Raw genomic sequence first — 26,337 nt, 5'->3', positions numbered from 1 at the left:
TCTGGGACCAAGCTGTGGCCTTGGCCTCATTTGTGGTTTCCAGCATTCCTCTGCGCTGTAACTTTCCGTCCTCCACGGTGGCTTTTCCCAGTACGTACTGTGATCCTCACCCCATGTCCATGCGGATTAGCTCCTGGCCTCTTACTCTGTGTGTGTGTGTGTGTAGTTGACACACAATGTTACGTTAGTTTCAGGTATGCCACTTAGTGGTTTGACAACTCTATACATTATGCTATGTTCACAAGTGTAGCTGCTATCTGTCCCCACCCATCACTATCACGTATCATAGACTGTATTCCTTACGCTCTTCTCTTTATTCCCATGACTTACTCATCACATAACTGGAAGCCTGTATCTCCTTCTCCCCCTTCACCCATTCTGCCCAATCTCACCATTCTCTTCCCCACTGGCAACAATCTGTTTATATTTTTAGTTCTGATTCTGCTTTTTATTCATTTATTCATTTTTTAAGATTCCATTTATGAGTGGAATCGCATGGCATTTGTCTTTCTCAGTCTAATTTCACTTAGCATAATATCATCAAGGTCCATCTGTGTCTCAAATGGCATGATCTCATCCTTTCTTATGGCCATGTATGAGTCCATTGTATATATTGCTATGCCACATCTTCCTTATCATCTATTGATGGACACCTAGGTTGCTCCCACATCTTGGATATTGTAAATAATGCTGCAATGAACACAGGGGTGCATGTATCTTTTCAAGTTAGTGTTTTCATTTTCCCGGGTAAATACCCCCCCAATAGTGGAATTACTGGATTGTATGGTATTTCCATTTTTAATTTTTTGAGGAGTCTCTATACTGTTTTCCACAGTGGCTGCACCAGCTTGCATTCCCACCAACAATGCAGGAGAGTTCCTTTTTCCCCACATCCTCTCCAACGTCTGCTTTCTCNGAGTTCCTTTTTCCCCACATCCTCTCCAACGTCTGCTGTTTCTCATCTTCTTGATTTTAGCCAATCTCATAGGCGTGAAGTGATATCTCAGTGTGATTTTGATTTACATTTCCCCTGATGATGAGTAGTGTTGAGCCTCTCTTCATGTGTCTGTCTGCCATCTCTATTTCTTATTTGGAAAAATTTCTATTCAGGTGCTCTGCTGATTTTTTTTTTTTAATCAGATTGTTGTGGGGGTTTTTTTGGTGTTGAGTTGTATGAGTTCTTTGTATATATGTATATTTTTAGATAGTAATCCTTTATTAGATAAATCACTTGCAAATATCTTCTCCCACTCAATGCATTGTCTTTTTGTTTTGCTGGTGGTTTCTTTTGCTGTGCAAAACCTTTTTATTTTGGGGATGCCTGGGTGGCTCACTCAGTTAAGCGTCTGTCTTTGGCTCGTCCTGGGATTGAGCCCCTTGTCGGCCTCCTTGCTAAGTGGGGAGCCTGCTTCTCCCTCTGCCTGCAGCTCCCTCTGCTTGTGCTCTGTCTCTGTCTCTCTCAAATAAATGAAAAAAATTTTTTTTATTTTGATTAGTCCCTGTAGTTTATTTTTGCTTTTGTTTCCCTTGCCGTAGGAGACTGAGAAAAATGTTGCTATCGTTGACGTCAGAGAAATTACTGCCTGTGCTCTCTTCTAGGATTTTTATGGTTTTAGGTCTCACATTTAGGTCTTTAACTNATTTTGATTACCCCCTGTAGTTTATTTTTGCTTTTGTTTCCCTTGCCGTAGGAGACTTAGAAAAACGTTGCTATCATTGACATCAGAGAAATTACTGCCTGTGCTCTCTTCTAGGATTTTTATGGTTTTAGGTCTCACATTTAGGTCTTTAACTCATTTGGAGTTTATTTTTGTCTATGGTGTTAGAAAGTAGTCCAGTTTATTCTTTTGCATGTAGCTGTCCAGTTTCCCCAGCACCATTTATTGAAAAGATGGTCTTTTCCCCATTATATATTCTTGCCTCCTTTGTCATAATCATACAAATGTGGGTTTATTTGGGGAGGGGGTGTCTCTATTCAGTTGCATTGATCTATGTGTCTGTTTCTGTGCCAGTACCATACTGTTTTAATTACTACAGCTTTGTAGTATATCTTGAAATCTGGAATTGTGATACTTCCAGCTCTGTTGTTCTTTCTCAATATTGCTTTTGTCCTTCAAGGTCGTCTTTGGTTCTATACAATTTTAGTGTTATTTGTTCTAGTTCTGTGAAAAATCCTATTGGTATTTAGATAGAGATGGCATGGAGTCTGTAGATTTTCTCGGGGGCTCCAGCTTACGCCGTGAGTTCTAGCTCACTCTTGATCTCCCCACTCTCTACACATCCTCCCTTCCTGACTGCCTCTCCCCCCTGGTGGACTTTGAGCCCTAACACTAGATAGGATGACAACAGCCTTTTAGAGGCTGCTTAATCACAGCCACAACTGGATAGAGTCAAATCCCTGTGATGAACCCCTTCATGGATATGTGTGGGTATCTCCGTAGAGGTTCTGCTGCGGAAATCCTGGGTCCTAATACACAGGGCAGTAGTCCTTTTGCTCCCACAAGAACCTAAAATATGCTTCAAAAGTATAATTCACAATTAGTGATGTTTCAGTGGTTTTTGCTGCTTTTCTCAAGCCAGGTATTGTGAGCTTGGTCTGGAATAGGGGTCTCAGGCTTCATAGTTGGGGCTCCCGCATATTTGATAGGAGTCTGTGAGCCCAGACATGTTTAACAGCATAAACAGATGTCTTACAGAGCGTGGTAACTGCGTCTTCCCTCTAGGAGATGTCCACTAGACAAGAGTTCCTTAAATGTAGAGAACTTGTCTGTTCTCTTTATATTTTATTTCAAACCCTGGGCAATACCTGGCACATAGGAGGCACTCCGATACTTGCTGAGGGACTGGGGACTCCATTGGAATCCAGGGGTTTAACCTCTGGAATTTTCTTGAACAAAACACCCTCATCTATATGAAGAATTTCTCATCCATTGAAACTAAGCTCAGGTATTGCTTCCTTTTCGTTTTCTAGGTTTTCTTGGTAAGCTATATTTAATACTTCCATTATTTTATAACCGTTTCTCCATCTACTTTACCAGACTCTGAACTCTAAGGGCAGGTGTGTCACTGGGATCACTTCTGTATGTCTGCGTAATACATAGCACTGGGCAAAGGTAGATTTGACAAATATTTAAGTGAACATTACTATTTCTGGAGTTTGTCCAAATCCCATAGGACTAAGCTAGCTTTAAAAAAATGAAGGCTGGGGCACCTGGGTGGCTTAGTCGGTTAAGCTCAGCGTCTGCCTTCAGCTCAGGTCATGACCCTTGGGGTCCTAGGATCAAGCCCCGCGATGGGCTCTCCACTTGGCTGGGAGTCTGCTTCTCCCTCTCTTCCCTCTCCCCCCCTATCCCCGGCCCATGCCTGCATGCTCTCTCTCAAATAAGATCGTACATTTAAAAAAAAAAAAGCGGTGGCGGCTAGTTCTACGTGGGCTAGCTCAGATAGAGGTGCTTAAATCTTTAAGAAGTTGCAACTTCTAATGCTTGTTAAGGAATGTGAAGTTTATTTCCCTCTTAGTATAGGACATCAACCCAGGCAAAACCGCAAAATTTTTCCTTTTGTTGTTCAATGCTCGGGAGTCATAGACCCAAATGCCTTCAGAGGTCAGCTAGTAGTATTGGCAGAAGGCAGATGTGGGAGAACTAACTGGGGCGGGCAAATAGGAGAGCACAGGTCTCCTCCCCGGGCTGCAGGCTGTGGTGCATGCCAACCGCAAAGGTAGGTAGGTGCCAGGAGCTTGGAGTGAGCGTGGCCTCACCCAGGCTGCCAGAGGTGACCTGGCCTCAGGCGCCTTTACGATGGGCTCCCAGTGAGGGCCTCTAAGATCCACGATGACCGCATTTACAACCTGTTTGCCCTCGTGCTGATATTCCAGTGCTCCCTGCACAGAGTTTCTTAAAAAGGAAAAAGGACTTACAAATCGATCGCTTTTACCCTTTTCCGTGAAAGTCATGTTTTACTGAAGGTCAAGGGATATTTTAGGTGACTGTAGTCTCGTGAGTGTGATTTCTTTGTGTGCCTTGAACAGAACTCTTCCTTATGTGTGTGAATGTCACTGATGTTGAAAAAAGCCCGCCGTAATAAAAACGCCCGCCGAAGTTTTCTTTATATAAACTAAGAAACGTATTTGGGTGAATGCTTACCTTGTATAAACAGCTCTTTAACTTTGCTACAAATTCTTAGGCCTTGCTCTAGAGACAGAAGGATTTATTTTTAAGCATGAATTGATTCCACCCACTGTTTAAAATGAAATCCCAGTGGGTTAAGAAGAGGCTCTTGAAAATGTCCTGTCGTCCCCGTGCCTGAAAACCCAAGTCCCCATTCGGATAGCGAAACTGAAACCCCCTCTTCTGTGCCACCTCCCTTTCCCTTTTCCCCTCCTGCCCCATCCCTGTTACTATCCAGGGATTTAAGCAATTTCATAAGCAGGGTTGAGCACATCTTTTGGATTTGGCTTGTTCTAACGTCACCATTCCGAACGCTACACTGACACAGCACGGGCCCGTGATCCTGCTCCACGACCTTGACGGCTGTCTCTGTGGGGCTTTGTCATGGTCAAGTCTCAGCTCCCATCCCACTGAGCTGGAGCAGCTTCCTGTCTGCTGTCTGGGCGCTCTAAGGGCGGGTGGGGTGGGGGGAGTCTGCGGCTTCAGAGCTTCTTCCTACGGTTTCTGCCTAACACGGTCCCCTCAACCAGGCCAATGCTGCTCCTCGGGTTATTCCCTGGAACAACTCTGCTCGCTGTAACCGTTATATCCTCTGCTCGTCTAATTGGTCTTAAATTTTTCTTGTAATAACCGTTTTCTGAAATAGTTTAACTTGGTATATGAATACTATGTAAGGGTAATGTTACATAAAAGGCCATGCATTGCTTATTGAAATGAAGAATTAAACATTTAAAATGCTAAAATATCCCTTTATTAAAAAAAAATTCCTGAGTAATAAATCATTTGGAATACCATGCAGGCACACGTTTTAATGTCTTTGAACCAAATAAGAACAATCTCAACATGCTTTGCTTTAGTGTAAAAATCAATTTATTATACAACAATCATACAGAATGCTTATCTGTCTACAGAGAAAGATGGCTTCTCCTGCCTCCCTGTCCACCCCAATCATGATATTATGTTCTCAAGTATTTTCAAAGGAAAACCAAAAAGTGATATCCTTATTTTCTAAATAAGAAGTTCCCAGAAACATCATAAAATGATATGGAAGAATCAGAATAGTCTCTTACATACAAAGTGCTTTTCCGCCCATCACAGTAAGTATCATTTTGCCTTACAAATAAATATCTCTCTGATGGGGAGAGGGAGGGCCTTCTCTCTCAATATGTCTAAAGGCTTCACTGTATCATTTTGATGGTTGAAAATTTCACTTCATTTCCATTTAACGTTCCATTTAAAAAAATTGGAATTTTTAACGTGCTTATAGTATTATATATTTTCATTATGAGTAAAAGGAAATTCAAGAACAAAAGGTTTTCATTTTTCTAACAGTATAGAGGCTGGCTTTTTTTTAACAGTTTTAGGAAAATCACATGAAGTGTAGACATTCTGCTTTTTAAAGTTCCAACACTTAATGAGGGGTTAAAATAGTGGCCTGATTCAGTTTTGGTGGCTAAGATTTCATGGCTCTGTGTAATTGTATCAGCCCTTGAATGGTTTAAGGCTAGAAGTGTTTGATTTGCTTCACTAGCTAAAGACGCCATGGGAAACAGCGTCCTGCAACCCGCGAGGTCTCCCCCTGCCCTCTGCTGCCAGCTGGGGCCCTCGGTCATTCTGCTGAAGGATGGCTACCCTCCCTGCTCTGCCGATACCAAGTCCAGGAGAGCACCCAAGCTGCAGGTAAACGCAGAGCGGGGAGACGTTAGGGCCTCCCTGACCGCTGAGAACCAAGTGCAAACAACGAATGTCCGGTGAGGTCCGGCTTCTCCCTGGCTCTCATTTTCTCCCGGGATGCACTTTGAGAACAGATGCTCAAGCCCTTTCTTGGGACCTAAAACTGAACTGGAGTCCAGTTGCTCTGAAGGGCGGTCGTCTTAGTCCAACCTGTGTTTTGTTATAGAGGAGTACTCGGAGGCATACTTGAGGCTAGCCCTTATTTTAAAACGAATTTCTGGGAGAGAATGAAACTCGTAACAATACTGTTAGTATGGGATGGAAGGAGGTAGGGATGAAGCACCCTAGAAAAATCAGTTTTAGAAAACTTTTTAGAAAAATAAATCCAAGAGCAAGTGGGTGTCAGAAATGTGCATTCAGTAAAAACGGACCAAGTCCCCGCATGTTGCATGTACAGACATGCACCGCACGTCTGCCACGCCGGCCAGCTAAGATCCGTCACCTTCCGCAAAGTGGGCCAGGTCCTGAGAGGGCGGCGGACGTGAGCAAGAAGGGAGAAAACACCATCAGGGTCTCCGTTCAACGTCGTACCAGAGTCCACGCTCTTTTTTAAACAGGGAAAAGAATTTTAGAAAGCGAGAGGGCAAGGAGGACGGAAAGGCACTCCTGCACAGACTGGACGGGGTCCAGGGAGCAGTGAGCATGCGTTTCTGTCACTTGCACATCCGACCTCAACATTACGAACTACAAGTTATTTTAAGGAGAGGGTAGGAAAGAAAAAGTGTCAAAGGTGGCAAGTCTTGTGTTATAGGGTCTAAATCTTCCTCACAGCTTCAAAAAAATATTGTTTCCATTCTTGGTGCAATAGTAAAGTCCAATACTTGGGGAGGAAAAAAAAAATCTATTCACTACTGCTTTCCTCTGCTGTTGTGCTTGCTCTCAGTAGAAAGCGTGCTCCCTGGGCCGGGGAGGGGCGTGCTGAGTTTGCCAAATTGGCACTTCTCATTGAGGGTCATAGGAATCTTTCCATCGTCCTTTTTTTCTTCCCATTTTCCAAAACTTATCCTGCAAATAGTGCCAGCAGGTATGTGGGGGTTACAACAAATAGTGGACAAATTCAATGTGTTGCCCCAACTGCTCTGATTTATAAACATTCCAGTGGCTTATCCTTCCAGGGAGAAGGGAAGATTCCTTGATCAGAAAGGAAATGGGCAGCCAGATTAAATCCTGCTTTCAAAACTGAGCAAGGTGTCTGTTTACAACCCAACCTAGGGGGATTTAACATAGGAGGTAGCATGAATATATGAATAGGCATGGAAACCAAATTAAAACTGAGGAATGACTCCTATCTGAAGCCCCTGAGCTAGAAGCATTTGGCAGAAGATTTTTTTCTTCTTAGAAAAAATAATTGTCAAAATAAAATATAAATTTCATTACCATGTCACTAAGTTGAGACTTAGTATAGGAATTTGACAGACACTACCTTAAAAGAAGTTTTGCTAGATTTTCCTGTCTTCCATTTATAATCCATTTTAGTATTTTCTGGGGTTGAGTCCTAATGGAATGGATGACTTTATTGCTTAATAAGGACTAAGCAATTATTGCTTAATATAGATTAAGACCCTGTAGCTAGAAGGCAATTAACATTTTGTTTTAAACATTTTAATCTGAATAAAACTATTTGAAGACTGGCTTCGGAACACAAGGCTCCATGTTTCCTGGCTTTGTTTGTGTATAAGGCGTTAGAGAGTTTCTGGCGAGGGGTTCAGTCTGTGCGGAGGAGGAGAGAGAAGTGGCACCAGATCTGAGGTCTGCAGAGCTCGGTGTCTGAGGTGACACGGTGTGCTGACGGAAGCATTCAGGGAACAGATTAACCTCATAGCAATATATTAATACATTCCGAGTACAAATGATTTATAAACTCAAAAGAAATTAGTTTATGCTAAAACATATATAACTTTCAATTCAGTCTTTGCTTTAAAACAAGCGAATCTGTTAGGCTATTATATATGCTTTGTCTGTTACTTGACTTTTATTGCGCTTTCTTGTTGATGACCCCATTAGTCGCGGCGAAGTAGGCTTTGGAAAAACCATTCTTAACTTCTTTCCCTGCAGGTGGCTCTTCCATATTCTTCTTCACTGGCTTTTTCCGGTATGTCTGTTGGATGTATGTATTTCAAAGAGGGGAAGGAAAAAACAAAAAAGGATTCTTGAATAAGACACTGTCTCTGACATGGCACATAATCTAAAACAGTTCATGATTTTATTGCATATTGGACAAACAAGAATTTTTGTAATAGGACAATTTTTAAGCTAACGGTTAAAAATAAAAATAGGGTAAAAACCAAGACAAATATGAATTCCAAGGAAAGGTGATTTCTTTCAGCTTATCTGCATTGGTTAGGATTTATGTATTATGGGCTTAGCATTTAAATTATTCTGTATTAGTTGCTTCCTTGTAGTTCCTAAAATAAGATCCTTTCCAATTCAAGTAGGAAAAATGCTGTTATTTTAAAAGTCCCAGTACCTCAGATTCTGGCTTGATTTGGGTTTTGGCACATTCTTCCTAAAATACCCAATTTCATCTCATATTTACTTTTTTTTTTTTTAAGCAGTGGTATTAACAAGGGTCAAGACTGAAATTATAAGCCCAACTCAAAAGGAGTAAGCTTCCATTTGAGCGGACAAGTAGGACTGAAGTTCTGGGCGCCCGTCACCCAGCCTGCTGGGCCCCCTACTCCTCAAGGTCCGACACCTGCGCTTTGCTGGAACAGTCTGTTTCTGTTTGTTTTTGTTTGGGTGGCTTTGTTTGGTTCTGTCAATGGTTATTACTTTCGAAACTCTCAAAGGAAACTTTTATCTCTTATAAAAGACAAGGCCTAGCCAGTCCGATTTCAGAAACACGGGGGCTTAACCACCCGCCCGAGGTTCCCGTTCCCACAGCAGGACTGTGTGCGAAGCCCCTGTGGGTTAACTTTCAGCAAAGACAACCTAAAAAAAAGCACTTGTTGTCTGAAGAAACACACTTGAGTACAATTTCGAAAGTGCTGTTTTGAATGTAAATGTATGTTCTCATTTCTCTTTCATGAAGCTTCCTGTCTCTGTCCCCCACCCACACAGGAGAGCAACTGAAAATCTACGAGCACCTGAGGCCTGTGCTCTGCTACGGCTTTCATCGGTTTTTGTCTTAACAGAGTTGCTTTGAAAGTGTGTTTTGTAGCTCCATCCCATTTAAATTGTTGATTAAAGAGAAAATGACAGTGAAGAAAAAGCCAATGTGACCTTTCCACGACGGCTAGCCTTAAAAGAATTTTTTCCAAATAGTGAGTTTATAATATCACAGTGCTGATATAGAAACAGCTTAATATTAAAAGCATTTGGCTCCCGTTCTTCTCCAAACAGATTTCCTGCATTCACACATACGACTTTGGTAGCATGGTGCAAATGTATCAGCCAAACGTATGACTTGATTGAACTCTAATAAAATGCCCACTAGGCTTGCACAGTGGTTACCCTTCAAGGGGAGGATGCGGGGTGTGGACTTAGGAATGCACGTTTCTCTGTTTCCCTTGGGTGCCTCTATCATCCACAAGTCTGTGCTAACTTATTTGGCTGGGAGAATTAAACCGCTATGTAAGGCAAAAGCCCAGCAGTCTACTACGTTTTGCTGCTGAAGATCTACAGGTCACTTACCTGGACGTAAAAATTTAAGAAGAGGATGACCAATGTCAGCATGTAGGATGACTGGAAGATGAGACAGCCCAGGGGGAAACCGCAGGGCTTCACCACCGCACTCAGGGTGTGCGTGATGGTGAGCACGAACTGCACCTGGCGGGGGGGGGCAGGAAGGCGGCAGGTGAGGCAACCAGGCGAGCCCTAGACAATCCAGTTCGACATGGCACACACTGAGAACTCCTGATACTCCCTAAGTCTTGCAGGAATCAAATAAAACGCCGAAGCAGCCCACTCTCCTATCCGGACATTTATTTGAAACGACACTGGTACGTAGATCCAACCGCCAGGTCGTTTTCTCACGGAAGAGCAGCAGCTGAGCGTCGTCAGATAAAAATGAATCTGCTAAGATTAATGTCTGGATTGAAGCATCTACATTTCAAAGCCAGGAAGAAGCTAAGCGTATCCACGGAGGATAGTTTAACGCACCAGGTTTAATTCTTAAAAGGCTAATTTTAGAGAAAAAATAGGTAGCCTCCTGACACAGAAAAGCCTCTGTCGAGGATGACAGACTCCTTGCCTCCATCCCTGAGAATAGCTAGATGCTTTGCACGGAGAAGAGCAGAAGGAAGGGATGACATACATACCAGTTGAGCCTGTGTGAGGTATTTCTTCCACCAAAGATACTTGTGCATGGATGGAAACACAGAAAGGCCGTAGTACGAGTACATGAGAATGTGGATAAAACTGTTCAGGGTGGGTCCGAAGAAACCTGTAAAAGTACAGTATAAAAATGTTCGTTCTTTGTCGAGTCAGATTGGTTCTTCCTGGGCCTCATCGCTGAAGAACAACAACTACGGTGCTATCATTTACCAGAATCTCATGCTGATAAATCCACCTTCGCTTCTGTGCTATTACTCCAGGATTCAGTTGCCGAGATAGGACAAAACTGGGACGGTTTTTCAGTCAGAGTGTCAACCAAACAGGTAATTCCTGATTTGCAAAGGCGTTACTGTCTCTTACAGGGTCATTACTATCCGCTAATCTGGGAGAAAACGAAATGTTTGCTTAAAACTGGTGGCAGAATTCCAATGAAAGAGAAGTGTCTCCACTTTCGTGACACCTCTGATGAACCATTTTGATTGTGGAAACAGAGCTGCTGGTACGTGGCTGAACAAGAGTCAAGGAGAGTATGTTGCTCTATTTATAAATTCTACCTGAAAGGGTCCTAGGAAGCAGGAGATGCTGGGGGAAGGTGAGAGAAGGTCCCACAGGAGAGAAGGCTGGGACAGAAGAGGGACCTGCCAGTGAGAGTTCCCAGGGCCTGGGCCATCTCATGAACTTCTAAGATAAGGAATATCTAAAATCTAATTTTAGGACCTGTGCTATGCCCCTCCCTGCCCCTTCCTTCGTGAAGTCCCTGTAGCTGCCATCAATGGGGGTGAATGGTGTTTCAGGAAACCAAAGGAAAAAGCTAAGTTCTATGTTGGCTCAACTAAGAAGCAAAAGGATTCAGCTGCAAGAGGTGAGATGTCAGAGACAGGTTCTTGGTTGGAAACCGGAATACTCACTGTCGTGAGGATTAAACCAGTACATACACGCCAAGTGCTTATAACAGTGCCCGGCCCAGTGACGACTACTTAGTGCTACCTTGGGATCCAGATGGAGCGGAGTCCTGTGGTGGGAGGGACTGTGGAGCTTGAGGACCCCTAGTAGCTAGGGCCCCTGGGATACATCAGTTTTACTTTGTAAATTTTAATTTTGTCACCTGGAAAAGGGGCATGATGGGATGGACTGAAGAATACTATATAAACTGAAAAGTACTGCACCCATGCCGGCTAATCAATTTAAATTCTCTAGCCTGGTTCTCCAATTCTAGATCAGAGGTCTGGTTAGATAAATGCAAATCAACGAATAAGAAATGAAAACAACACTCGCATCCAGTAAGTCCTCTGCAAACACTGGCTGGAATAACTTGTTATGGGGCTTGGATTTACGTGAAAGCACAGAGTTTCAGAGTACCAGCTAGCATAATGTCAGTGGTATTTCTTTTACTCACCTGAGTTTTCATGACAGTGAATGAATGGAAAAGGAGTAGTTGCTCATAATTTAATAATATTTTAGGTTCACTAGAAATTGTCACACACACAGCATCTTATCAACAGGAATCGGATGTCTTTACACAGAGATTATGTGAGACTGTTGTTCAGATGCTCAGTGATTTGTAATGAGATAGCTGATAAGCACAAAAACTACTTAACCTTCAATTCTTCCATGATATTATGGGCTATATATTGATTACAGCATAAGTCTATCATGGTCTTAATAACAAAACTCAAGAAACTAGATTCTGGCCAGGAGCAGTATAAAAATCCCATCTCTTTCTGACTCCCGCACCTGCAGCAATCTCCTCCTTCACACTCCAGTTTCATAGTCACTGAAATTTTTTAAAACGTCAAGAATGTTTGGGCTATAGCTCTAAGATCCCAAATTCTTTTTGACTGAAGTTTTACCTGAGTTTTCACAGAAAAGTTTTAGATGTGGGGATACAAGACAATCAGAAAGTCCTGCTGTCCCCCTATTGCAGGTCATAATGGACCCACTAGCGAGCTGTGAAATCCCTGTAGTGACAGTCGTCACAGCTTTTTGAAAAAGTGCAATAGTATTAACAACAACAACAAAACCCAAAGTGCATCCCCCAGAGCTAGGGGAAATAGTTCCTGAAATTCTTGTTTCATACAAAGTATATACACGTAAAGGGGCTGGGATATAATATGTATTATAGTTCTCAGTTAAAAAACATTGAAAGCCATGCACAGTGTGACCTTAATTGTTCAGAATGGAGAAAAAGCCCTAGGAGTGGAAATGGCCCCAAGCTGTCACGCTGCCAGGCGTGACTGTGGAAGGTGCCATACTGATTTCTGCAGGAGTCCTTCAGGTCTTGGGGCTGGAGTAAAATTGCTCCAGCTGGAGTCCGTGCTTCTGGCCCTCAGACGTTTGGTGCATGGAAAAAAGATGTTTTTTTTTAAAATTTAAGGTAATACTCAGATTTTGCCAGAATCAAAGACCAGAAACTAACTGGCCACTGGCAAACAGGTGCTTCCCCGTGTGACAACGCGGGCCACCCCGTGGCCTCCCTTTTCTCTCTCCTGATCCATCTGCAAGCTTCAATACAAGACACTCACTAGAGGTCTCAGAGGACCAATTACAGAGAACTGAAAAATCAACAAAATCACTCACTTTGCCCGCAAGGTATCCAGTTCAAAACACACCACCAGATGTTAAACATGGAGGCGTGATGGTATACGTGAAGAAAAGTAATCTGACTGGTTTTTTTCCGCAAAACGAAGAAAACTGTGTCCAGGAACTCTACGGATTTGGAGAAGTAGTACCACCATAACACCCTGGCTACCTGCAAGAATGTGGAAACAGGAAAGAGAAGAGGTGAGCAACTGAAGTGCCCCTCCTGCCGCCCCCCCCCCACCTCTGGGCAACCTGGGCGACGCTGGCTTTCACTAGTGTGCTTTCCCCTCTCAGGCAGGCACACAAGCACCTTCCTGGCATCTCTGCCTCCAGTTTCTCCTTATTCCTAGAAATTCACCCCACTGTAGTGAAAACGAGTTACGCCTCCAACACGCAGATCCGATCAAGTTACTCCCGTGCACCCGCTGGCTGCTATTCCCAGCGGCTCCTCCGAGCACACACTGTGTGCTGTCCAGGTGCTCGGGCTTCCTAGCAGCCTCCTCCCCACATCCACCCTCCTTTCCTCTCGAACTTGACCTAACCGTCTCCTTGATTTTTCTCAGAAAAAAATTAGAAATAAAATGGATGCAAAAAAAAAAAAAACAAAACAAAACGGGTGCAGAGAAATCTATATAACTTATTTTGTATTATAGCTTTGAAGATGTTTTTTAAGAAGATTTAAAAATGTGCATCTTCATATTAAAGCTTTTAATTAAAAGGTTTCTACTAATCATTTTTTTTTGGTTATGGAAATTGTCAAACATCCATAAATGCAAAGAGAGTAAGTATAGAGAACCTGTGTCATCTATCACTAAGTTTCCAAGTTTTCAATATGTTTCCAATTTGTTGAATCAAGTCTATTTCTAAACATTTTTAGGGGGGTGTAGCATATTATAAACAAATGCAAGCTATCATTTTATCTATAAAAACTACTAACAGATACTTTTCTTTTTAACATAGCCTGCATGTTCAAATCTGTCTCAAAAATGTCTTTTTATAATTGATTTAATCCGGATGTGATACGGTTCTCCAGTCTGCTGACTGGTAAGTGTCCCCTTCCTTGCTTTTCCTGTCTTTTCCTCACAAAAACTAGATCAGCTACTAGATAGAATTCCTAATACTATGGATTCCTAGTGTTGTTTAATACGTGTTTCTCTATCCCCCACGTTTTCTCTCACTAGCAATTACATTTAGAGATTTAGGGGTTTGGGCAGAGTACTTCGCTGGCAGTTGTGTGTGCTTCCTGGGGCATCACACCGGGAGGCACAGAATTTCGGGGTGTCCCACTGACATTCATGGACAGAGTTCAGCCTAATCCAATCATTATGAAGTTTCCTTATTTGAGAGAGAGAGCACAAGAGTTGCACGTGCACAGGCATGGAGGGGGATGGGGAGCAGAGGCAGAAGGAGAAGCAGGCTCTCCGCTGAGCAGGGAGGGTGACATAGGACTCAGGATCCTGGCATCACAACCTGAGCTGAAGGCAGATGCTTAATCAACTGAGCCACCAAGGTGCCCCCATTAGGAAGCTTCTCCATTCACTTTCACCCCATAGTTTTATCACTTATGGATGACTGCTGAACAGATCCATCATTTCACTAGGACTTTCAAAAGGATGATTTTCTAATTCTCTTGTCATGTATTTTTCTCTTCCATAGAGAAGAGCTCTTCCTCTATTTGGAAATTCACATATGAAAAGCAAAGTTCCCTTTAACTCTTTTCCCCTAGAATGAGTTGTTGTTCTAGCAACCTTCAAAAGTCAACATGGGTTTTTTAGTATCATTTTAAACTTGTGGTTTTTAAATAAATGTAATATATTTCAATCCATTCGTCAGTAATCTTTTTGAATTGTCCCATCTTGAGCACTGGGAGTCCCCTTCAAGGTGGCTCCTAGATCTTTTTGTAATGGCCCAAGTAGTCCTGGACGGCTTGCTTGCTTTCTGTCACAAGAGGTCCTGGATTCTGCTTATACACTTTTCCCATCCCAAACCGGGAATTGGCCGATTCTCTAAGGACTCTAATCCCTTCTGGTGGAAAATTATATTTAGAAAGCACAATCTGGGTATTCATTGCTCATTGCACTGGGCTGTCAGAGACTAACTAGGCCTTTTCTGGAGATAAGAGCTAAAAAACACATTTGTTTTTAGAATAAAGTTAATTCTGATATTTCCAATTTGAATCTGTGACTGTTAGCAAAGAGATACTAATAAAAAAGTTAAACTATGTTTCAAATACTAGTTGTAATGATATTAACATTATGTCCTTACTTTATTCACAGTGTACCTATTAACAGTCTCCAAAGAGCAACACCAATATTTTTATTGATAGAAACCAAAAAAACTATGGAATGCTGTTAAGATAAATCCCCCTAGGGATGTTCAGTCAAAACACTGTGTTTTTAAGTCACTTGAAATAATTCTGTAGGTGGTTATGTCACCAACTTAATCTACGGGTGTATTCACATTTACTTTAGTTTCCAACCTTTGGGAGGAAGGCTGCCTTGCTTTCTTTTTAAACTTACTTTTGTTTCATATTATGTAAAACACTTCACAGTTCCAAAATCAAATGTGACACGAGGTACATTCAGAGAAGTCTAGCTTCCATCCTTATCCCCCTTTGCCTAGTTCCTTCACCCAAAAGGAGACGGCTTTGTTAGGTTTTGGTTTATTCTGCCACTGTTTCTTTTCAAAAACATAAACGCACACACACATATCTTCATATCCCTTCTTGTACTGTCCTAGAAACACAGTCTGCAAGTTGTTTCTGGTTTTGTTTTTTGAGAGAATGTCCCCAAAATTACTCTAACAGATCTTCCTTATTCCGTTTTGCAGAAGGATCCCTTTCCGGATGCGTCATGGTTTAGTCTGTCAGTCCCCCAGTGTTGGACATTTGGAAAACATTTTTGTTACCAGGCATTTCTATTAGAACAGGAGGACTCCCTTTCTTATGTAATCCAAGCCCCATCGTCATATCTGGAAGGAGGAAACCTCCTCTCCTTTTCGAGGAGAAAGGGTTGCAGATGGTCAATTAGCTTCTTAGGACTCACCCGGACATCGGCTTCCCCGGCGCTGGCGAGATCTTGACACTGTAAGTTGTAGCCTCCTTCCCAACTGGAGAGAATAAGCTGCCAAAGAAACAAAGGAGGAAAATTAACACTAAAATTTGGAAGAGAACTGAATTTCGTATTCATGTTTCTGATTGGTGCCTATTCAAGGTCTGAGTAGGAACTCCCCTCCACCTCAGTTTCTCAGTCCTGTCCTCAAACACATGGCTCAAAGGATTTCATTCTTGCTGTTGAATAGATACCAACGGTTGTATTCCTGATTTGGTATAATTTACTTCTAACCTTTACAGTGGCCCAAAGGACAGAATTTAGCTACCATTTGAATAATAAAATATTTCATGTAAGGAATCATCTAGTTCTATAATTCTACAGGTGAAATGTAGAATTATGTGTAAACAACCGAGAAAACACTAAACAAATTTTTTAAATATTTATTTACTTAGAGAGAGGGTAAAGGACAGAGAGAGAGAATCTTAAGTAGGCCCTCTGCTGAGCACAGAGCCTGACATGGGGCTTGATCTTATGACCTGAGCTGAAATCAAGAGTATGACACCCAACCAACCGAGCCACCCAGTATTATTTGATAATTATTTAATATTACTTAATATTTAATTATTTAATACTTTGTATTGGCTTACACTTAACTGACCATCTCCATAATTCTATGAAGTACGTATTTATTACCATTTTACAGACCTGAAAACCAGGGCTCAAAGGTTCCTAAGTCATTTTTGTCATAGTATTTATGCTTGTTGGTAATCAATCGTGTGATTATAACTGATTAATACTACACCCCTCATCATGTCGAAAAAACAAAGGGCTCTATAAAGGTTTGTGCCTTTTTTGCTCATCTTTGAATCCACTGTTCCTTGCCCAATGTCCAGCACATAGAAGGCACTCAGTGAATATATATGAGAAAATGAACTTTTTAAATTCTGTGGAAAATTCTGCTGAAGAAGTTCTGTCTTTTCTTTCCTGCTATTACTGCAAAAACTTAAAATTCTAGAATTTAAGGCATGTATATACAGTATTTTCTCCCTTCATCAAATTTTATTTAGGGGAATTTTTTTTTAATTCATGAGAAAATTTTTGACCTTTCCAACTTCAGTAATATGGAGCAGGTTGTCATTTACAATTGCTGAATGAAAAATATCTCTGGATATGAAAAGAAACCTATACATCTGACAAGTCTGACAAGGCCTTCGAATATTCGATATTTGTGTATATTGTGAAATGATCACCACGAAAAGTCTAGTTAACATGTTACATAAGGTAAGCAAAGGCCTACTATTTGTGGCTGCCCATCAGAGGTGTGTAAAAGTATAGCTCTGTTGAAACACATACACAGAGTAGGGAGGGATGGGATGTTAAAACTAAACATTAGAAACAGCTGAACTACTAAAAAAAAAACAAAAACATTTAGATTGTTTAAAACTACCTGACCATTTAGAATCTAAATAGAATTAAGCAGTTGGGGCTCCCGGGTGGCTGAGTTGGTTAAGCGGCCGACTCTTGATTTCGGCTCAGGTCATGATATTGTTGGGGTGGTAGGATTGAGCCCTGCTGTCAGCCTCCTCGCTCAGCGGGGAGTCTGCTGGAGATTCTCTCCCTCTGCCCCTCCCCGCTGCAGGCTCTATTATTTAAAAAAAAAAAAAAAAAGCGAGAGGGAGAAATTTTCCAGTGGCTTGCCATTGTATTCAGAATAAAAGGCAAATTCTTTCCAAGACCCTCATTGAATCTGCCACCTCTCCACCTCGTTGTGAATCGTTCCCTCCTCTGTCCAGGGTGTTCTAGCTGCATTGCTGCTTTTTATGGTCTTTGAACACCCCAAGTTTGTTTCTGCCTCAACGCCTTTCTGTTTGCTGCCCCTTCTGCATAAACACACTCTCCCCAGATCTTCCTATGCTTGTTTTCATCATTCAGTTTCTGCTCAAATACCACATGCTCAGAGAGGCCTTCCTGCCCCACCACCAGCCCACCACTCACTGCTGTACAAGGGGAAGGCTGTGCTGGAGAATCTAGAATAGAATCTGACACAGTGTAGGAACTCCACGCATACTTGTTGAAAGAACGTTAATAATTTCAGCAGTAACTTCCTGGCCTACACAAACATCTGAACTGGGCCTAACACATTAGCAAGGTTAAATCAACCTATCACTCAACTAGTGGCTGTTAAACATACCCCAAAAGTGCCCAAGACCTTACGCCCGCCCTGGAAGAGGCTACAATCAGCGGAGACTAGGGAGGCAATCGATAGTAGCGATTTGGAACCACGAGGTACAGAAGCAGGAGAAAAGCAAAAGTGAATAAGCCACAGACAGAATTCACAGCAGGGAATGGGCTCAGGGCAGACGTCCTCCCTAAAAAGGAGCAGAAACCATTTACTTGTTTGAACACTAACCTATTGTTCCAGTTCCTCTAGTGGTGAGTACTGCGCACTTCAATGTTTATACAGCATTTTCACATTTACTAACTCCCACTGCGTACTAGGCTGTGAGCTTGTCAAGTCCAGAAATCACGTGTTACTCATCTTCTATCTCCTTGGCTTATTAGTTCAATCCACAGAACAGGTGTGCACAGGATGTTGGTGGAACAGAACTGATTAACCCTTACGGCTCACTCATGAGGTAAGTAGGACGAGGACCCATCTCCATCTTAACAGTAAATTGCCCGAGGGTCAGAGAGCCTAAGGCACCGCTCTCCCATGGCAGCCAGAGCGGCAGTACCCCCCCCCCCAGTTCGGAATTCTGGTCTCCTGACTCCGCTACGCCCACGCCTCCAGCAGGTGTCTGAGCTTCCGGTGTAGTCAGACTTGCAGGGGCCGCAGGGGCCGCTTCTGAAAACAACCCAGGAAAGACCATCTTTCCCTTTGGTTCTTCCCAGAGAAACGAATCCTGCCAGTCGCTAGATCTTGCGAGCTCATGTAGTGAAGGAAAACTTACCCACTTGCAAAGCTAACTAGGGATTCCCTTTTCAGAGTGAGGTAAATTAGAAGCGATGTGACAGACCGCAGAGTGGCCTTCCCGACCCCGGATTCCATCGCTGGTCCCCTCCTCGCGGGGCGGTAGGCGTGGAAAGGAACGGTGTGAACCGTCCTCAGAACGAGGCACAGATTAAACTCTGTGGGTGACAGGATCTAGACGTTAGGCAAGGATTTCTGTTCTTGTAGATTCGAGGACCAGGAAGGCAACTACACTTGTGCCACAATCCGACATTTATGACTGAACATGGAGGACTTTATCCTGACCGTTCCCCCAGGTTTGCTCATGTTTTTGTCTTTCCTCCCCTGAGCTGCTCGCTGGAGTGGCTGTATTTGGCGCTTTTTGATTCTCCTTTGCAGGGGACTGGAACGGCCTTTGCTTGTACAGGCAGGGCCATTGTTACTTGTTCTCCTTCTTGTAGAATTCCTTGGGTTTGGCACGTTGCAAAGGAAGGGGCGATGTGTGATGTAATGGGGGCGGCCAGAGCTGGGCTGGAATGTCAGTCCTGAGAAACAGGCCTGCCACTGTCACAGGGGCCCGAAGATGCGGGTAGCGGTCCTGAAGGGACTACGTATTTGTATGTCAAACCAACTGCATTTGATACTTAAGTCAACTTAAAAACCATCCTGTCATTCAATAACGATCTGTTCTCGGGCAAATTATCTTTTCCAAGCCTCAGTGTCAATTTGTAAAAGGAGAAAATCAAAACATCTGAGCTTTAAAGGCCCATTCAGATCTAAACTGTGATTTTAAGTTACAGTGAAAGACTAAGGACGGAAGGGATGAGAAAAATTCAAGTTAGAAACAAAGACTTCCGAGACTTTCAGAAAGACTAAGAGCAAACGCTGGGGCGGTTCTGGAGATGTTAGAGGACGGCACTGACCGCTCGCGGGGACCGTTACCTCACTGGCCTCCAGCTCTGCTTCGGACCCACTTACCTCTGCCAGCATGTAGAGGGAGAGGAGTGTGATTCCGAGATTGTACAAGGTGAGGATACCCTTGAGGGAAAGAGCAGCTCTGTTCTTCATGTATTTGTTACCCAGCCATATGGAAAGCAGATACAGGACAGTAAGAAAAAAGGTGGGAAGGTAAGAGTCCAACATGAACCATCCTCTGACTCGAGAATCTGAAAAGAAACACAGTGAGAATCCTGAAAAGCAGCACTTCTGTTTAGTTATAAAATTTTATCACATAGATTTAAAACATTTTGGGGTTTTTTGGTTTTTGGTCTTTTGGTTTTTTACAGGGCTATGTCTGACATACAACATACGAGTTTCAGGAATACAACATGATTCAATATTTGCAGATACACTGCGAAACGATCACCACAGAAAGCCCAGTTAACATCCATCACCTTAGTTACAAAAATGTTTTTCTTTGATGAGAACTTTTAAAACCTACTGACACGTGTATTTTATTTGCATATACCCAATATGACAAGCAAAGTACTAAGCTAGATTTGGGTTACGGTTCAGAAGAACCACCCCACGGGGGTGGGAGTAGTTAAGGAAGGTTTCATGGAGCAAAGAGAACACAGAGTGACAGGGACAAGTAATTAAGGTGGGAGGTGGTAGTTCTAGCATCTTCTTTGGAACAGTTACTATGTTATGTTTATTTACATTAACTCAATAAATAGGAAGTACTACTATGCCATTTTGTGGGTGAAAACCAGCTCAGAAGGCCACAGTAACTTGCCAAGTGCACAGAGCAGTGGACAGCGGGTCGGAATCTAAATTCCTGTCTGGTGCCCTGCCCCTTAGACCTGCTGCTGCCTCCTTCAGGGAAGCTGGGAGTAGGCAGGAGAAGGGTATGGATAGCGTATTCTACTTCATAAACCCCCACTCCCCGGAGCTCGCTGAGGACCCACGCTCCCAGAGCTCACCAAGGACCACTGTGCGGTAAACCAGGCAGAGCTCAGAGTTCAGCCAAGCCAGAGCAGTGGGACTGCACAGCGAGCAGGGGAAGCTCAAGACCACAAAGGCAAAGCCTTGGAGCTGATGACTCAGACGTGTGGGCAGAAAGACAACCAAGGACCTAAACCTGACCATGGACTTGAAAGTGTAAACAGGCAGGAGGTAAGGACCAAGACATGCCAAGCGTTCCTTACTCTGGAGAGTGAAAATGTAAAAATCTAAATAAAATACACAGAATAGATCTATAATATATTTAGGAGTATCTGAAAAGAACTGTAGGCACAAAATGAATTTAGTTCTCTATTCTGCTCTTTGTTGTTGTTTACATAAAGAACATAAATTGGCCCACACATAAAAAATAGCATGCTGTTTCTAATCTCTGTAAATGGAGTTGGGAGAAGCGGATTTTTCCAGCAGGTCATGCATGTATGCCCTTTTCTTCCTGCCTCTGCTTTTCCCACATCTCTGCCCCTCTTTCTGCTCCACTCAACCTACCCCGCACACCCCAGGTTCATTTACTGCACCCCATCTGACAGTACCTAGAAAAGTGCCTTCTCAGGCCCTCACCGTCACATCGCCTGTTTTGTAAACCCCTCGGGTTGTGACAGAACAAGGTAGGAAAGGGGCTCATCTCAGAGTCCATGTGACTAACAGAGATTACCTTTCATACAACCAGCTGGTGACCACTGGTCGCAAAAGTCTGTGCTATGCGCCTGCCCCTTCCTAATGTCCACCTCTGTATCTAAACCCTACACAGCCTCTCAAGACCGGATAAGCGTCCTGCCCTGTGAAGGGAGCTGTTTCCTAGAGCTCTTTCATAGGTACAGCTCTTCATCTGCGTGATAACTGTCATTCACTGTAGAATTAAGATACTATCATGGCTGTGATACTGTTACTATAACTAACATTTATGGACCACTAATCCTTTTACGTGCATTCACGTATTTAATTCTCGAAGCAATCTGGTGATATAGGCGTTATTTCTAACAGTTTTGATATACGTGCACATATTTAATGTGTACAGTTTGATGTGTCTGGACTTAAGCAAACACCCACGATGCCACCACCACAGTCAAGGTAATACACACATCCACCATACAGGTGATATTACTATTCCCAGGTAAGGTCTGAAAAAATTGAGGCACAGAGAGTAAAAAAAGTGAAGTACTTGCCCTAAACTGCTACCTTACCTCCTGTTACAGTGTTATGGATTAAACTGTGTCCCCCAAAAGATATGCTCAAGTCCTAACTCCTGAGACCTGTGTGACTGTGACCCTATTTGGAAAAAGGGTCTTTGCAGGTATGACCAAGTTACGATGATGTCATAGCAGATCAGGTGGCCTCTTGCCCAGTGACTGGTGTCCTACATGAGGAGGGGAGATTGGGACACAGGGAGGAGGAGCCGTGTGAAGATGAGGACAGAGACTGAGGAAATGCATCTCCAAGCCCAGCAACGCCACAGATTACTGACAACACCAGAGGCAGGGAACACACTGTTTCCTAGAATCTCAGAGGAAGCACGGCCCTGCCAACACCCTGCTTTCAGACTTGCAGACTCCAGCACTGTGAGAGAATAATTACTAGAAAACCAGTACGCATGGTTTAACTTCCTTGCTTCCCCGTTGCTTCAGATGGGGTAGTCTGACGTCCCCCCACCTAGAACCTGCTCTGTGAGATGGGGCCCAGGCCTTCTTCTACTCTCTCACTTATGCGTCCGTTTAGTTCCGAGTTCATTAAATATAGATCAACTGGCACAATGAGTCAAGCACATATTACAAAACTAATACAGCACCTGAAGTTGTTTTCTTTTGTCATCATCCTGTAAATGTTTGCCGCATTTGTCAAGGAGGATAATAACTGTCCCAACCAAAGATAGGAACAAATATTTCTAATAAGATTATCTTTGGGACAGAAGTGTTAGCCCCGTATCTGGGTCAGATATTTGCCCCGAACAATAGCCCGTGATGGTAACATAGACTAAGTAAGTACGGAAGTGACGAGGGAACACCCAGAAGTCTACGAGGTGGCCTGCCAGCCAACTTAAGCTTGTGCCACTTTCAGGAAGGGGAAACGGATTCTTGATGGCCCAGATCCCTGTCATTGTGGAGGTCACCTGATCTGGTTGTCAACTGTCAATCTTACACTCTCCTCGCTACAAAAGAACCTTCCATAAAAATGACCAGAACTAAGTAAACGACTGCACCCCTATCCTTCCGTGACCCCCATCCACATAACTGCAGATCACGGTGATCTTAGTGAACAAAGCTCAGTGTGAACTTGGGTCAGAGAGACCGCTGTTTCACTCTCTAGTGGCAGTCACTAAGAAAGCCACAGTCACTAAGAAACCCCGCATGCCCACGTTGGAGCACTGTGCCCTCTGCGTGAACCATCTTCCCGCCCACGAGAACTGTGAGGCAGAGAACACAGTCAGTAAAGCTTAGGAGATACAGATATCCTGCCCTGCCTACCCCCACAGGATCGTCACAAAGATAAAATGGGAAAAAAAACAATGTGAAAAAAAATTTAAAGCTCCATACAGGGGCGCCTTGCTGGCTCAGTTAGTGGAGCTGGTGACTCGATATCGGGGTTGTGAGTTCAAGCCCCACGTTGACTGTAGGGATTACATAAAATCTTAAAAAAAAAAACAACTACACACCTCTATACACTCACGTACCGTTATATTAAAACTATACAAACAGTCATTCGTTTAGAATAGCTTCTAAAGCCTACATGGAGACTGAAGGGTCTAAATAAGCTCCACACGATTCTGTTTATAAAGATTTTTGAGACAGGAAAACCTCATTTCCCTCCACCCCCTACCTAACCGTGCTGCGTAAATAACTGGTAGAGAAGCACAGATTTTCCAGTTTGTGAACCAGCAGGGCTCAAGTGAAACGAAGCATGTTGTTTGGGAAATAATCATTTCTCTGCAAGCTGTGTGGTGTGACTAAGATGTCCCGGGAGCCGTGACAGGAGCTGGACCGGCTGACTGCGCACGCGCGGATGGTGGGCGGCGCAGAGAGAAGAGGAAGTCGTGTGCGGCAGGACAGCCACGACCTGCGCTGGGAGTCCGGGAGCACCGTGCTCCGTCCCTGCTTGCGGCCCCAGACTTTCATCCCAGGAAGGCTGAGCAGGAGAAGGGAGGCTTTCTGGATGTTCTGGGAGAAGGATATCAAAGGTGCGGGAAGTTAAACCTCTAAATGTTGAGGACCCTCCCGTTCAAAAGACACCGGAAGTGACGAAACCCTCTTCCAGTGAAGTTCTCCAGTAGCTTACTCACCTCGAGGTCCAAACATATTGTCCAAAAAAGCATTGATTTCATCATCGAAGGCCTTTAGATGCTCCTGAAAAGATAAAGAAAAAATTACTTAAGTGGGTTTTTTGGGAAACTCCCAAAACAGACCGCTGCCAACAGAACAGCTGCCAGAATCTCCCAGTCCTCTCTTCAGAGACTTAAGGAAAATGGGCGCGTTAAATGCAGCCTCACCCTTCACGAGCTTGTGTGGATTTGGAAGGAAACAACTTTCCTTTCCTTAGGCAACAGGAGGCCTGGAAAACAGGCGTGGTACATTTAAACATTGAAAGGTTATTGACCTTAATTTCATTTCTCTCTAAAACGCTTAGAGGCATGAGCTCTCCCATAAGCAACTTCTATTGTTGCAATTAACAGAAGTTGTGTGCAAACAACAGGGAGGGTCTATACCTACAGGATATAATGTAATAGTTAAATGAAAATTCAGCTGAGTTGTATTTTACAAAGCTGAATCTAAACCTTTAAAGGGGACTTATTTTTCAAATAAGAAAATTAACCACCACAACTATTTTTTCCATAACCTTCATATTTTGTTTTCAAAACCTTTTCTGTACATGAATATGTATTTAATATCACAGTAAACAGTGTCACCAGGGTACATCAGGTTATTACTGCCACTTTAACTGGATTCGGGTTGGGATAGGAGAATGTCTGCTGAGACTCTTATGGCTGCTAAATTGGCACAGTCTCTTAGTTAGCTCCTGTTCATGCTGGTGCGCTATTATACTGCTCAAAATACCTGCTAAGGTGTTCCCTACCCCTGCTCAACGGTCTAGAGCACCACCTCAAACAAAGGGAAGAAAAGGCAAAGCACTCCCCAGTGTTCCTAGGAAAGGGATCTTTGAAGAGGATTCTGAGGCCAGTGAATTGGCAAACTGAGTATGACAGCCCTCAGGACGTTCATCTAGAACATTCTGTATAATCAACAGTGGAAGTGCAGTCAAAGCATCTCATTCTCAAAGAAAGTTTAAGTGCCAAAGAGGAGAATTAACTTACTGGCATCTGAAAAGAAGATCTGTGCTTTTGGTGACAAGCACCTACTATTTCTTGTTTGTGACTTTGATCCTGAGAAAATTCAAGGAAACTTAGATCTTTGGGGACTTTAGGAAGCTTGGGAGAGTGGGTGAGGATTAGTGGCTGACATTTGTTAGCACCTACACCTGCTGGCCATGTATTAGGACCTTTATTATTTCATTGTAGCTCTATTAAATGTATCTGGGCTCAACCAAGCTCGGAAGTTTTTACAGAGTGTTTTGGTTTCCACGAAGGACATCTTGGTAGACCTCTAGACTTGAGAAAGCTCACCTACTTCACATGTCAGTGTGACAGAGTAAGATTTGTGTTGCCATTAGAAAAGAGCAGATCTGTCCTGAGGCCTTTCATTCTTGAGCAAAGAATGTTAACCTCACTGATGAACCCCCCCTCATAACAAATACCAATGAAATCTTCCTTTCATTGCCACATCCACCCACACATGTTTAAACTTTTCAGTCTGTTTGCTATGGTCCAAAATCCATTTTCTCACATCTGTAGGTCTAAGAAAACTCTAACTAAAGGTTACAAAGCTTGTATTAGTTCTATAACGTTGCAGAAATTTAGTCACAGTGGAAGACCAGAAATAAAAGAGAGGGGAAGATATGGAGAGAGAGCAGAGTGGAAAAAATGAAAAACAAACGGCATTCCACACCATTACCCTGATAACAAAACCAGAGGACACTACACAACCAAAACAAAACAACACAACAACAACAAAAAACCCTAGTGGCCAATATCTCTGATGAACATAAACACAAAAATCCTCAACGAAATATTAACAATCGATCCCAACAACACATTAAAAGGATCATTCACTACAATCAATCAAGTGGGGTTTATTCCAGAGATGCAAGGGTGGTTCAATATCTGCAAACCAACCTGTTATATCACATTAACAAGAGGAAGAATAAAAACCATATGATCATTTCAATAGGTGCCAAAAAAGCATTTGACAAAATACGACATCCATTCTTGAAGAAAACTCTCAACAGCATTGGTTCAGAGGCTGCATTTAACGTGCCCATACCCTAACATAATAAAGGCTATATTTGAAAACCCCACTAGGGGCTAACATCATACTTGGCAGTGAAAAGCTGAAAGCTTTTCCTCTAAGATCAGGAATAAGACAAAGATGTGTTTTCTCACCACATTTATTCAACATGACACTGTGAAGTTGTAGCTGCGGGAATCAGGCAAGAAAAAGGAGCAAAAGGCACCCAAATTGGTAAGGAAGAAGTGAAACTGCCACTATTTGCAGATGACATGATGCTACAG

The 26,337-nt window shown here is 43.0% G+C and overlaps 1 protein-coding gene across 1 annotated transcript in view; it reads right to left on the bottom strand.

Annotated features, from left to right (window-relative positions):
• Window positions 1-5,645: 5,645 nt before the first annotated feature.
• ELOVL2 (ELOVL fatty acid elongase 2) overlaps window positions 5,646-26,337 on the bottom strand; it is a 91,489-nt gene continuing 70,797 nt past the window's right edge. Inside the window, exons 4-10 of the mRNA XM_019796060.2 lie at window positions 23,995-24,058; window positions 19,740-19,927; window positions 15,803-15,880; window positions 12,756-12,927; window positions 10,163-10,287; window positions 9,537-9,671; window positions 5,646-8,001 (exon numbers count right to left, since the gene is read on the bottom strand). Of these exons, the coding sequence (XP_019651619.2) occupies window positions 7,876-8,001; window positions 9,537-9,671; window positions 10,163-10,287; window positions 12,756-12,927; window positions 15,803-15,880; window positions 19,740-19,927; window positions 23,995-24,058 (888 nt within the window). The 3' untranslated portion in view covers window positions 5,646-7,875. The remainder of the gene's footprint in view (window positions 8,002-9,536; window positions 9,672-10,162; window positions 10,288-12,755; window positions 12,928-15,802; window positions 15,881-19,739; window positions 19,928-23,994; window positions 24,059-26,337) is intronic.

This window comes from Ailuropoda melanoleuca, chromosome 5, assembly GCF_002007445.2.
Source record: "Ailuropoda melanoleuca isolate Jingjing chromosome 5, ASM200744v2, whole genome shotgun sequence".
Taxonomy (NCBI): Eukaryota; Metazoa; Chordata; class Mammalia; order Carnivora; family Ursidae; genus Ailuropoda; species Ailuropoda melanoleuca.
The sequence above is the reverse complement of the archived record's forward strand: the minus strand, read 5'-3'. Positions and strand labels throughout refer to the sequence as shown.